Source organism: Oreochromis aureus, linkage group 2 (assembly GCF_013358895.1).
Source record: "Oreochromis aureus strain Israel breed Guangdong linkage group 2, ZZ_aureus, whole genome shotgun sequence".
In the NCBI taxonomy this organism is placed as follows: Eukaryota; Metazoa; Chordata; class Actinopteri; order Cichliformes; family Cichlidae; genus Oreochromis; species Oreochromis aureus.
Window position 1 is genome coordinate 9,732,941 of NC_052943.1, and position 14,699 is coordinate 9,747,639.

The window sequence follows — 14,699 nt, forward strand, 5'->3', positions numbered from 1 at the left end:
TGAAGCCAAACTGGTTTTCTGAGATTTATTGAAAGAAACTCTGCAGAGGGATCAATACAGTACAGACAGTCTTCGCATTAGCATCGATACAGAAAAGAAAATTAGCAGCTCCTTTATGCTCATTGTGTGGATACAAACTTTGTGATCGGCTGTAGAGGGTTTTCTTCTCACTGTCACGTGGGCGCCTGCTTGATAACAACGACACAGAAAGTGCCTGATGACCTCGAACACAGAAAACAGTCAGTTGTTTTTCCATCTTCTCACATGCTTTTTGTAAACACGTTACAATCACATATATGAGCTGAAATACACATTTTCCATTGTATCATCAACATCTAAAGACAACATGCTACGTTAACAGTCTGATTATTACTTAATTCATTACCTGAACTTACACCTAAACTTAAACAGTAGCAGTCCTTTGAGTGTGAAAATGATCATTGGTCAGAATATAATTAACTGAAACAAGTATGGAGGCTGAAAGTCCAGAAAACTCAGTGTGAACAAGTTAAATTAAATGATCACTATAACTGAAGTTAAATTCATTTTCAGTGTAATAATGCTGAAATGGACTGAAACTAATATCACCAGGTAATCACCAGAATTATCTTTCTGTTATATCATCGTGACTCTTAAATCTTTAGGTTTTAGTTCCTCGAGTAATTTCAAGTTGAGAGCTGGGAATGCAAACAAGAAAATCAAAAATAGGATTATGGCACTCCCGGTTCACACCAGTGACTCTATATTAAAGATGGACCTGGCGACTGTGACATCACCCTTTGGTTTATGGACTAACGTTTTTGTCTTGGCTCTTGGAGGCAGAAGTAACAATATTTGGACACAACCTTTCCTTACAGCAGTTTATCATGACCTTTTAATCTAATGATTTGTGTTTATGGGCACAAATGTGGCATCATTTTGTTTTCCTCAATATAAAATTCCCAACATTTTTTTCCTATCCATGAACACAACTTTTTATCAGCCCATGTCATATGTGCTGATTTGATTCCATTTTCACTATGTTAATATTTTCCACATTTAAAAGTCTGCATTCGGAGGGTGGATGGGTTTATGGCTGTGGAGCAGATTAATTCACTGTTAACGCCAGAGACTCAAATTTCAGCTACAGACTTTTCACATGTAATTTCTGTCATTTTTAATTTTTATTGATTAACGCTGTAACCATAAATGTATGATATTTGATATATTTGTTTTTGAGAGATCAGAGTGATTTTTTCTGTAGAACAACATAAATAAATTACATCATAAATTGCACACAAAAAATGCTGGATGCAGCAAAAATGATGCAACCTAAAACTCATATATGCAAATACATATATATACATAAAATATCTCAGAAGGTTCATAAACACTTCGATTTCCAAAAATTAGATTTTACTGGCAATTATGTCATAGTTCAGGCTTTACAGGGTTAAAAATATGCTGCTTAGTTTAGGCACTAAAAACGACTTGGTTAATGTTTGCTTTCTTGATTGCCATGACAACGCCTCCCTATTGCTCGTGTGTTTATGGCATGACCTATATGTGCTGCTGAAGTACATTACTTACAAATACACACTTACTGACACGAAGGAACTCGACAATTTGTGTCCATGAACCACAGCAGTTCGAGAAAAAGTTGCATAGATAAATTATTAGCCTCTCTAATGCTTGCTTGCTTGGTTAGCAAGGTCCATACACAGACTCTGTTACTATTATCCGAGTTATTCTGAGTGTTTTTGAGTTGCAGCTGGGGCTTTAAAAGCAAGGATACTGCCTCAGCAGAATATCTAGTAGTGGCCAGATGGACTGCACAGCTGCATAGGTGGGCATTTTAACATGGAAGTCTATGGGGATTCACTCACATTTGAAGCTAGCCTCGAGTGGCCATGTGAGGAACTGCAGTTTGTTGTGTTTATTACTTAGCCTCTTTGTTACATTGTGACTTTATCCACCAAAATGTCTTGAGGTGTTTCTCTCTGAAAGACTGACACCACATTAACATGTTTCCACAACAATAATTTCTGGAACCATCTTCTCAGACTGTTTCTTCTGGGTTAATATTATGTGTGTGTTTTTTTGGGGGGGGTTGTAATTTTGCTAAAGAGAGGCCTGTTTGTTTTCCTGCGATAAAGACAGGAGTGTATCGCAGGATGTGCTGCCTGGGTTTGTGATGTACTCTGAGCCTGCAGGCAGCAGCTAACGATCCCAAAGGTGATAGAGATATCCGATCGACAGGCTGATAATGAGACAGAAAGGGAGCGAGTGTGAGAGGAGGGTTCAGTGGGAACCCTTGTAAAACAGGATAAGGAAGCAGCTGTCCTCGCGTGACTTTTTTTTTTATTCCTGAAAAAGAAAAAAATCACGATGTCAGAATCTGGTGTATTTTTAGATGGCCTTTTTTACACTAATACTTCGGTTGGGCACGCTCCACGCAGTGAATTTAGTGTTTAGTGGCAACTGCGTGGCAGCGTCACGCCGATGCGTTGTGATGGGGCTCGGAAACATAGAAACACGGCGATAAGTGATGATGATGGCTGCTTGGAGTAAAAGCTCAAGGGCCTTGTTTCACAGACCGTATTTTTTAATTTGTTTTCCCACTCGCTGATTGCACTGCAACACACTGTAACCAAGCAGATCCGACTGCAGTGCTGTGTTTCGCGTGTGTGGGTGTGAGTCTTTTTTTAAGAGTGAGAAGCAGAGAAAAGAGACACACGGAGAGGGAGGAGGAGGAGGAGGAGGTACGGTTTTCTGCCACATCTCTGAGCATGTGTAAAAACAAACTGTACAGTATAAATACTGCTTTTTTCCCCCTCCCCACTAAGGTTAAATCTGGAAAAGTCTCCCCTGAATCTCAGTCGCTGTGATTGTTTATTATGCAAAGTCAGAACATTAAAAAAGAGAGAGAGAGGGAGGAAGCCCCAGCTGCAGATATCTACCAGGAGTTTGCATTAAAGAGGGTATCGTCTCTGTAAAGCAGAAAGCAGCTTCGTTCGCTCAAGTGGAAGCAGATATTTTTAGCATGAGACAATAGTCAGCCAGCTGAGAAAGTTGCCCTCTGGTTATGGTCTAAAAATTAAGGGAGGATAGTTGAATATTAACCCCCCAAAATCGGCCACCACGGGCCCCCTAGTGCAGGCTGTGGCCTTTCAGACCACCGACGACCTTTTGGCTGACCTTCTCACTATGCAGAGCCCATGAAAACGTGCCACAGCTCAGACATGAGCGTGACATGACATCCCGGTGGAGCTTCATGTGCTCCCCGGTTGAGATGGTGATGAAAATAAAGCATATATGACAAAATGTACAATGAGTTTGACTGTGGTGTTAAATGTTGTTCACCTCTGTTTGGCAGGACTACACCTTGACAATGTACTTCCAGCAAGCGTGGCGGGACAAGCGCCTCTCCTACTCTGAGATTGCTTACAACCTGACTCTGGATAACCGAGTGGCTGACCAGCTGTGGGTCCCTGACACCTATTTCCTCAACGACAAGAAGTCCTTTGTGCATGGCGTCACAGTGAAGAACAGGATGATCCGTCTCCACCCTGATGGAACGGTGCTGTATGGACTCAGGTAAGACTTTTATGTGTCATAGTTGTGCCTTTATGAATTGTTTTTATTGTCAAATGATCTGGTTGGACCACAAAAAAAGAAAAAAAATTAAGAAAATAAGAGAAGATATTTCAGCCTTTACAAACTCTACTCAGAGCAGTCAAGCTGCACTTTTTCATACGCAATGAGGGATTATTACGAGGCCACCCATGGTGCCGCTTTCTGAGATGATTAACAAGGTTGAAAAGAAGAGGCAACACGGAGGCCAAGCGAGGCAGGTGTGTCAACAACAAGGCATTTCAAAATAAAACCCAGATATATTTTAAAAGGCAGTGTTTTCAAAGAATAACCTAAATATGATTATTAAAAAAGCTGATATATGACACAAAATTAGCACCTGTTAAAGTAGGAAAAAGTGCAAAATGTGTGTATTTCCTGTTTTTTCCAATTCTTTATTGATATCAAAGGATTGGTGATTGTATTTGGGCACAGAAAGGTTACGTTTGACTGTTTAAGTTAGAGCTCAGTCACTTCGATAATCTATACCACTGACTCATTGACTGTCCATGCCAATGTCATCGAATTAATTGCACACAAGCCACAAATCTAAAAAATAACACCCCGGGTCCTAATGAAGTATAGGAGGTGTGTATAGGAGGAACTATATGCACTTGTACTGTAGCCTTTCATATCTCCTGATGATCATCAATAATAAAAAGGTGAACTGACTCTGATTCTGTGCAGCCCATCTACACGACGTCTCTTTGTGGCGCAGGGCTGCGATGCCTCTGAGGATGCTGTCATCCATAATTGATAAAGTCAGAATCAATAATGTAGCAGTTCAATACAAACACTGAATCTGTATTTGTACTGACGCTGCGTATTTGACTGCATAGGCTAACGCAACCCGTCCATCACTGTGCCGCTGCCTCCTCTGATCTGTCACCCCCTTTTTCGTGTGCGCGTGTGTTCATGCATGTGTGTGTGTTTAAAAGCTGAGGTTATTGTTGCTAATTCAAGATGTTGCAGTCGTTCCCTCTCTTGACTGAGATGCCCTTCTTGCGCAAAGGCTGCTTAAAAAATTTAAGTATCTGCACTGCACCACATTATTCATCGCTACATTTTGTCTCAACAGTCGAGAAATGTAATTCCGAACACTCTGACTCAATTATATAAGCCTAACACATATTTTTTGCATAACAGCCAAAAAGCATTGAAAGCCAGGGGAGTTGTAAGAGTGTTGTGAAATTTTAAGGGGGTGTGCGCAGCAGAGACATGTGGTTTTTACCTCGGATGCGTTGTCCTTGTCAGTGCCGGTGCCTGCCGGCTCCTCTGTTATTTGGTTCGTGGGTTTGGTCCAGGTTTTATTTGATGCTAGCGAGTCCAGACACAAGCTGCTGTCAGAGTCAGCCCGGCCAGATGCCTGCGTGCTCTGAGCACACTGACACGTACCTGTAGAGACGGGTCAGCTGGTTGCAACAGCACAGCTTTAGTGGGTGTGGAGAAGATGGCTAACTGAGAGTCTATAGGAAAGAGGACGTATGTGAGCACACATCCTGTCAGAGGGCCGGAGCTATAAACTCATTCAAGGCATGTCATCGGGGTAAAGGTCAGCGGTGATGGAAGACGTTTTAGTTAAGAGTTAAAGAAAAAGGAAACAGTAAATGGGAGAAAATGTAGAAATGAAGCTGCAGAAAGAGCACAAAATTACATCAGCATGTTATTACAAATTAAAAACGGATGCATAATTTGAAGCCTTTTACTGTGGTTATTGGTCATTTTGACAATAAAATTCACTTTCTTTACACACTGCTGTTTAATTCATACCAGTGCATCATATTTCTAAAGCTGACTGACTGTAGCTACAATATAAAAAAGGAAGAGTGGAGTACAGCTGTCTGTACATGTATCTGAGTAAAACGTAGAAAAGTAGAGACGAAATGCTTCCAAGTTGTTCCACCATAATTACTGTCCCTGACAGCCATTTCCTTATGATTTATAAACATGTAAACTGTGAAAGGGACCACTTTCATGAGTAAATCTATATGTATGTAGGACATAAACATTAACTATTGATGTAAAAGAACATTGAAGAATCGGAGGGTAATTAAAATTATTGCAGCTGTGCCTTTGAAATCTTGTAATCTTGTTGCTTTTGAAATGGTTGCTTTAGCCATGAGGACCAGGTCTTACAGGTAGTTGCCCCGATCAGTGCAACTTAGGTTTGTCACAAAGGCGATGAGTCTGTCATCAGTTTGCAACTGAGTAGGGTCAAGGTGACAATTCCATGTATACTGGTTGTGATAATATAGTGAGTGACTGTGAATGAATAAATCGCAGACAATCATAAAGCTTTTGCTGTCTGTTGCCGTCTGCATACACAGAAATCCACATAAAAGTGAAAAACCACACTGTTTAACTACTTCCACTCAGTGTCCAGCAAGAAGCTCTGAAATTTGAGACTGAAATTCAGAAATTCCTCCAAAAACAGTGACATATTTTCTTCAGGACAATGATTCAACTGCAACATCACAAAGACAACCTCGGCAACCCTGCTCTGACATATTAGAACCAGAATGCAACCAGTTGGCAACTAGTTAGGCCAAGTCTCCTACTGCAAAGACATGCATTGCAGATAAGTTGTATCCATCAGCACAGACTGACTCAGATTGATCCCGATGTGCTTTTGTAAATTATAAATGCATTTTTGCAAATCTTTGCTGATTTTTCTGAAAGTGAGTCAGACGATGAGTGTTTGGAGACAGGTTGCCTCCCATCAGGCGACCTGTGCAATCATCTTGCAATCTAAAGTGGTCCCCCAGTGGTTGAGGACTTTGGATACTTATCTACTTGCAAGCCATTGCATTTTTTAAAAATTAAATACAATCATCCAGCAACCACCAATTTTTCCAAGTCGTATGTATTTTGTGATTTGTTTTTTATTCTATTTTGATTTGCAGCAATGTGGCAATCAGAAAGTCAGTGACTTCAGTGATTAATATCCACTGGCAGTATGCAGTGGGTGGGTCCCACGTTTCTGTTTTATTATATGGATAAACTCTACACAGCACTTCCAGAGGCCTCTAGTGGCACACCTGCCAAGTTTGAACTAAACTGCATGAATGGCTGCTAAACATCACAAACATACAGAGATTTCTTCATTTCCTCATTTATTAAAGCAAAGTTTTGCATTAAATTAGTAAAAAATGAAGAAGTTCGGAAACTAAAAGATGTCATTTAGAAATCTATGGGTGCTGACATGTTTATGGAGCTCTGCGGTCAGGATATCTTCACCTCTGCTGTGACATTAAATCACTGGAGTAGATGAAGCCACATGCAGGACACAGCGACTCTCTTATTCAATCTGCACAATATAAACACAGCAAAACTCAACCAAGCAAACAGTCTGTAAACCTTTAAATAAATTTTAAATTACACATAAAAAAAACTTATTCTAAAATTACCGACTGGTCTGCTGACTCAGCCTCTGGATAGAGCAAACTAATTTTGGCAAGTAATAATTGTCAGCTAATCGTTATCACATGCCATCCTTCTAATGCAAGCGAAGCCTGCTCAAAGTGACTATTCAATAGTGCCTGAACTACAGACTGAAAACAAGAAAGCTTCCTGCCCCTATAATTTTACGCCCTTACTATATGCTGAATCTGTCTTTTTGGAGATTAAGCTAAAATGTTTGACTATAAAGTATCATGTAATCTTGCTAAATCCTTAGATAATGAGGGGCAAAAGTAAACATATTATTGATCTCGCAGGAGGAGTATTTGTGCTGGGCTGAAACCAGCTAACACGCTAACTGGGAAACACCAGTAGGTTAAACTGTTTAGTTTGCAGGAGATGTGTGTGTCTCTGTGTGTGTGTGTGTGTGCAATTTGTGTCTCTGGGTACGTGTGTGTGTGTGTGTGTGTGTGTGAATGAGTGAGTGTTATTTTCAGGGGTGCACACGGAGGAGGAAGGGTGAGGGTGTTGTTTACTCCTTATTCTGTGGATATATAGTGCATCCCAATCCTGCCAAATCCTGGTCTTCAATTACCAGGAGGAGCAGAAAATTACAACAGTGCTCCCAACTGTCACTTTAGAGCTCGGTTTGACTCTCGGGGAGAGGCAGTCTGATCTAATTACCCAGCCCCTGAAAAGGCTCAGCCAATAACACAGATACCGCCCAGGCTGCGAGGAAAAAACACACATATACACACACAACAGGAAAACACAAACTCCACTTAGCTTTTCATTTTATGCAGGAATGGAGGAAAAAATGAAAAAGAAACATACACACAGACACCGAGTGCGTGACTCCTGCTGTATGTCGCTCCACATTGGCATACAGAGAGAGACTGAGCCGAAGAGGGAGAAAGAGACGTGAAGGTCAGACTTCATTCAAAATGGAGAAATTATTAGGATTCTCCCCACTCCCTCTCCACCCTCCCTCCTTTCTCTGTGAATATTGTAACTCCTTTTGTGTTGTGAGAGGACACATCCTTGTGCTTTGGAGACTGACGTCGTCTTCTGTCAGGCCGAGGAGCGTTTCTGCTCTGCAGCTAAAATGCACGATGATATCCCGTGGCCTGGGATGAGAAAGCTGCCTTCTTTTCTGCGAATGCTGTCAATGGGATCGCTTTTAGAGTTATCGCCTTCTGAAGTTACCGATCAAGCGAGAGGGAAACGTAGAAACCTCCTCTTCATTTTTCCTGCTTTTTGATTGGATGTGCTCTGTGACCTGCCTGAGCAGGAAGAGACAATCCTGCATGTGTTAGCTCAGCTCAACATGGGCTCTCTATCCAAAATGGAGGAAGCTTCTCCATCTTAATTTAACTTCTGAAATGATCTTTCTGTTTTTTTCTCCTGATGCCTGCATGCGTGATGAAATGTCAGTTTAAGTGAAGCCTGCACCAGGTTTGGAACCTGCAAACATCCTCCTCCCCTCTGCATTTTGGCCTCTTCTTCTCTGATGCTCCCTCGAAATGAGATTCTGTCTGGGAATTCGTGGTGGTTGTGTTATGTCCGTAAACAAGGTCATTTGGAATAAAGGTGCACAGGCCGCCTTAGGGGGGTCCACACACACACACATATACAGAGAGAGAGAGAGCGCCTGGGTTGAACTGTGAGAGGAACAAAAAAAAAAAAAAAAACAAGAAAAAAACTGCCTTTTTTAGAACTCTGTGTCCTATTAGCTCCGACGCAGAGCAAATGTAGCGTGTTTGATTCTGCGTGATCTGCGAGAGCATGGCCTCTCCGCCGGCAGGTTGGGATAAGCGAGAGACGGACCGGCTCTGATGTTGATGAGGAGCAAACAAGCCTGTGCTTCATGACAACTGCTGCTGCTGCAGAGGTCCACAGCAGACTCTCTCTGCAGTGGAGATGACGAAGACGAGGAGGAGGAGGAGATTCAAAGATGGGGAGGGAATCCTGCAGAGAGAAACCCTCGTCCTGCTTCTCCTGCGTGCTCATTATTTGCATTTTTTGGGTAATTGTTAGCGCAGGTTTTGGATGCTCTAGCTCAGCCGGGTGGGGTAGGGGGGGTGCAGAAGCAGTTCTTGATCAGCCGTGCGGAGTCTCAGACGAGAAAGCTGTGAGACTTCTGCTGATGATGTAGGTGGGCTATAAATAGGCTGTTATTTTTACCCCTGCCATTTTGGCCTCATTTCTGCTTTTCCCCTGTGTTTCCTCTGTGCCACCGCGATGATTTAGTGATGGCGATGGCAATGATGGTGAGTGATGAGTGCCTGGCTGTGCGAGCGCAACATCCTGGGAAGTTGTGGCCATAAAAAAGGGGTAAACTAGGACAGAAATGAGCCTCCTGTTTTAATCCCCCAGTGCACCATGGCCCTGCTAACTGGCTCTTACATAAGAGCCCAGAGAGCAAGAAAAAAGGAGGCAGAGACGGAGAGAGCCCGAGTGTGTGAAAGAAAGACTGCGAGTCTCTGCAGCTCGAAAAAATGAAATCCCAAACTTGCCAGGCTCGGCCTGAGGGAGCTGAACATCTTATGCAGAAAGATTTCAAATAAAGTTTGCTCTTAATTATTAAAGACAAGGCGCTCTTAAAGATGCGTCTGTAGATGTGATGAAGTTAACCGAGAGAAGGCATTGTGATTGTGTTTTTTTATTGCCATAGTGTCCCCGCAGCTCCACGGGACCACGTTCTTAATCTCAAAGCAGCAGCGATTTGAAAAATGTGTGAATTTAGAACATTTTTTTTGCCCATTTCTATTAATGTTTAAAACATTTACAGGCTTTCAGGAGATGACAGTGCACACCAAACAATATACATTTCAGCACTTTGTCATACATTTTTTTCCCATGGTAGCACTTCCATTATGATTTTATAAATAGTGGAATGACGTAAAGTCTTTGATTTATCAAAATAAGCAAATCCAGACGCCACTGCTTGTTTTTTTAATGGTAAACAACTGATTTTTATTATTAAATATTTATTGTCCCTGATTTATAAAACTGTATATCCTCCTGAGACCCGATCTTTGAACAGAGATGTGCAAAGGTGACCCTCATAAGCCCTCAAATGAGGACAGCGGGTTTGTTTTACAGCTTAACCCAGTAAAATGATCATCATGAAGCATTTTTCTTCACTTCACCTCTCTTATAAGGACAGTTTACCTTTCATTTATATTTGTATTAGTTCAAACTCAGTGATAAGCAGCAAGATTCATTTGTTCCCATTACAAACACTGTTTCACAAATGGTCTTCAAAGTTATATTTGAAAGACTGAATCAGACCCTTACAGAAAACATGTCCTTACAATAACATTATGTCATAAGACTGTCTCATTCATTTTAGTTTAATTAAATTAATAAACTTTTAGAATTTAACAATAAAGACTGATTTTTTTAAATAGTCTTTATTGTCATTCTGCAGTTTGTACAACTAAAAGGCAGCAGTGTTTTTCACAGCATCATATGAAAAAAGAATAAAACTGAAGAAATAAAGAATAAAAGGACAGATGAACTAATATATTGGTGGAAAGTGCAATTATAAATAAAGACAAATTATGACTGTGCGACACTGAGGGATCCTTGTTTTTGAACTCAATGTCCAACGAATGTAAAGTGTAAATGTAGCGTGACTTTTACTGGATGGCTACTCAGTGGCCTTTTTCATAGTCACGTACGAATGAATGGACCGCTAACACAATAAATCGATGATGTGACCGTAATCAGCTGTGACAAGGAAAACCCGCGGTTATGACAAACACTTCAACCTATACTGGGAATTCTCCCACAGGCTGCTATTATTATTAATGGTCGCGTGACGCCATCATGTTTTATATCAATCAGTGTGTTTGTGTGTGCGTGTGTGTGAGGGGGTTCGTCTTACACGTCTACGCTAGATTTAGCCCCCATAGTTAGATTGTGTGTCCAGTCTCTCTCAGACAGCCTCAGGGGTTTGGTGCGGCCGGGTGCCAGCCCGTCTCAGCTCTGGCCAACTTGTCATCTATAACAGGAAGTGCGTCACCCTGACTGAACCTGTTGGATATGACTGGCCTGTGCTCGGCGGCTCTGTTTTTTAAGGAGCCCATTGACCAGAGGTTGAACCCTGCTTTTTTTTAATCTCTTTATGGGATAAAAGTAAAACCAGCATAGTGTCCAAATTCCACACTTTGTTAAGTACAATAATTACTAGCTTTAATAGTTTCCCAATCTTGTGATTAGAATAAAATATGCAGTGAATTTCATAATAAAAGCAGAAAAGAATTTCTCAATAAAAAGACATCATCAGCTCAGGATTTATGGAGGCTTGAACTGAGACTGACATATATTTAAAATCTGATTAATATATCCATTTTCTTCCTGTATTGCTTTAATGGTTAGACAACAAAGTGCATCAACACCATAGTAAAAACAACAACAGTTGCATACATAGCTGTACATCGGTGTGACAAAACTGGCCAATCCAATACTTTAGGTTTATAGTCTGGACCTGGGAAACCTGAAAGCCACACAGCTGACACCCGTGTGTGTCTCTGGCATATGCAATGGCTTTTCTCTGCGTGCATTCTTTAATTAATTTAACTTTTAGATAATGTAGTCTTTTTTAGTCCTGCGTTGGGGTCTGAGAGAAGAGGAAGGATGGATGCAGAAAATAAAGCACTGCATGTTAGTAGCATGGATTAACCCTGAAAGTAGAAACCAAACTTTAAAGGCAGGACAGAGCATTGCTGTTTGGGCAGTATGCCCGATTGTTTTTTCTTTAAAACTCTACCTGTGGCATAATCACAGAAAAATCACAATATTTATTCCTGACACCCAAAAATTCCAAATAACTCCCTCTGAGCAAGCACTTGGTAACCATGCGGCGCAAAAAGTCTGCTTTAACAAGAAGAAAACCAGACAGAACCAGGCTCCGGGAGCGCGGCCATCTGCCTCGGCCGGTTGGAATGGTTTCTCAGATTTGCCAAACAGCATCTGATTTTGAATTAATCCTGATCCCCACATTTGATGGCATTTTCCATTTGAACCTATTATTTCCGGAAGAATGGCTTTCATGTCTGGCGCTCTTCAGGTTTGCCAACATCCTGCAGGGATGTGTACATTACTCTGCGCAGTGAAGGTCAAATAAAATGAACCCCGCCTGCTCGTGGCCGCCTCCACCTGTTTCTGCGTTGAATCCTATATTTCTTTATCCCTCTCTCTGTGTGTAGGATCACTACAACCGCAGCCTGCATGATGGACCTGCGCCGCTACCCTCTAGATGAGCAAAACTGCACCCTGGAGATCGAAAGCTGTAAGTACCGTTGTCCCTGACAACCAGCTCTCACACCCACACGAAGACATCGAATTAAAGAGATCCCACGTACGCATGCAGCTCGGAAAACCGGCCTGAAAACAGTCTGCCGGCCCAGTGGCACCGAGGTAGAAAGACAGTTGATAAGACAGGATGTAAAATGCTGAGAAAGGCTGATGAGATATCAAGAGATATGCATCAAGAAGAGGAACATCACTAATGGCTCAGTGACTGATAACATCCAGCCTAATTAATTCAACTGCTACTGCAGTGGCTTCCCAAGGCGAGGAGGAGCCTGATTAGGTCCAGTATTTCAGGAGGGTGCTGATAGTGGATGTTGTGTTCAGCTTTCTCGTGAAGCCGCCTCCATGTTTGTGAAGTACAAAGACTCGGTTTCACGTGGAGTTTGTAATTGTACGTGATCTGGTGCTCTCGAGTCAGGGGAGCGAGGAAAGAGAGGAGGAACGTGAGAGAGAAAGACGAGGTCCTCTGCGTGTATTATCTGGGTCCCCTAGGAGAAGGATTATGGGGCTGGGATGTGGTGTAGGGCTCAGTCTTCCCGGGTTTGATCACACTATTGCCAGCAGCGTTAAGCAGCACAAAAACAGCGCGGGTCAGAACCACCCCACCCCCCTGCTGCTCCTCTCCCATTATGCTCGCCATCTCTCTCCCCATCACTCTCTCTTTCCGTTTCTCATCTCCTTTCTTCGCACAGTCTCATCCTCTTCTTTTTTTTCCCTCCCAGCCTTTTTATCTCTCTCTCCATCACTCATATGCTCTTTTTTTCTCTCCTCCTCTCTCAGGCAGAAATGCACACAGACACACACACACACACACACACACACACACACACACACACAGCTCCAGTTTTGATCACCAGGCAGTATCTGCTCTCATATGGATTAACTGGCAACGGTTTTAACGTTGGAATCTCTTCATGCCAGAGCATGCTATTTTATTCAGACTAATGAGCCCAGAGAAGTCTCACTCCCCTTGATAAACTCAATGCATTTTTAACAGACACAAGTCTTAAAACCCCAGAAACCCCCGATACATCAGCGACTCACTGCTGCGGCTCAGGCCGCTGGTCTCACGTGCTGCACTGAACAAAAACAAAAGGAAGTATTTCTTCCCCTCTAACACAGACTAATACGACCTGTTATGCACATATAAATGCTGACATACAGTACCCATGCCCATCTTTGGCTCAGGCACTCTTCACATCAGTCTTGATAGGCCAGGTTGAGTGCAGTGATGTAATGCACTAACAGAGACAATGGTCTGGAACGAATGGAGCTACAAACTAACTGAATGTACTGGCCATAAACTGCTCCCTTCATACCGAAAAAACCCTCCCCTCTACCAAATGACTCAACACCCCGCTGATCCCCGGTCTGACGTGGCTGATAAGAACTTAACTGAGCTGCACCTCAACAGCAGCATGGTACACTAATTGGGGTAATGCTGTGACGATAACGCAGAGCTTATTTATCTGCCAGTGTGGAGTTCCAGCATCCACTGCTTTATGCTCTGCAGATACATTCAGTATTCAGTGCCATAGTTTGCCCTGGCAAGAAAAGCTTTAATTAAAGAATAAGACTCATTTTAAACAAATATCGGGGAAATTAGTGCTTCCTCTGCACCAGAGAGCTTCTGTGTTGCACTGATGGACATGCTTCTTCATTACTGTCATCACACACTGTGAGTTTGTTTTGAGTCGATCCCACGTACTTCATCCTGCTGCTGTGAATACTCACCAGAGCACCAAATGTGTTGCAGAACCTGAACAGATGCAGAATTTACTCCTGTTTGAGTAAAATTGGCCATGAGCTACAGGACCCAGCTGTTTCAGGGGATTTCTTTTCTTTTTTTTAGTCGTTTTTCAAACAAAAACAGCAAAACAAAAAGAAAGAAGAAAGAAAGAAAATCTGTATTTGTGTGCCATTACCTTAACTGTCAGTGATGCAAGATGTTAAAACCACCCTGGAGACAGAGTCTCTTTCTTCCACAGCAGACACATCGCAGTAGGAAAAGCACAGGTATAAATAATACACCGAATGGTAGCTGTTGAGTTTCCTGACATTGTGCATGCAGGTTCGTGCAGAAGGAAGCCATTGCTGATATTATTAGTAACACCTGAGCTTCTCCAACTATGACAAATCAAAATGTCTGCTGTGAAAAAAAAAAGGCCTGTGGGTGAAGCTGGCTGCCCGTCCGACCAATAACAACCCGACGTGACTAACTTCACCTTCAGTGTCAGCGCCATAGCAACAAAGAATTTAGTGTTAATTTTTAAAAATCAAAGCCTCGGAGTTTAATTATTCATCACATCTGAATAGGTCACTGCCTCTATTTTGAGCATGCGGCAGTCAAAGTGGAGCTTTGGAGC

At 42.2% G+C, this 14,699-nt stretch overlaps 1 protein-coding gene across 2 annotated transcripts in view; it reads left to right on the forward strand.

The window, feature by feature from the left end:
* gabrb2a (gamma-aminobutyric acid type A receptor subunit beta2a) overlaps window positions 1-14,699 on the forward strand; it is a 32,535-nt gene that overhangs the window by 9,863 nt on the left and 7,973 nt on the right. For both annotated transcript variants that reach the window (XM_031751150.2, XM_031751151.2), the window contains exons 4-5: window positions 3,356-3,576; window positions 12,228-12,310. In XM_031751150.2, the coding sequence (XP_031607010.1) occupies window positions 3,356-3,576; window positions 12,228-12,310 (304 nt within the window). The remainder of the gene's footprint in view (window positions 1-3,355; window positions 3,577-12,227; window positions 12,311-14,699) is intronic.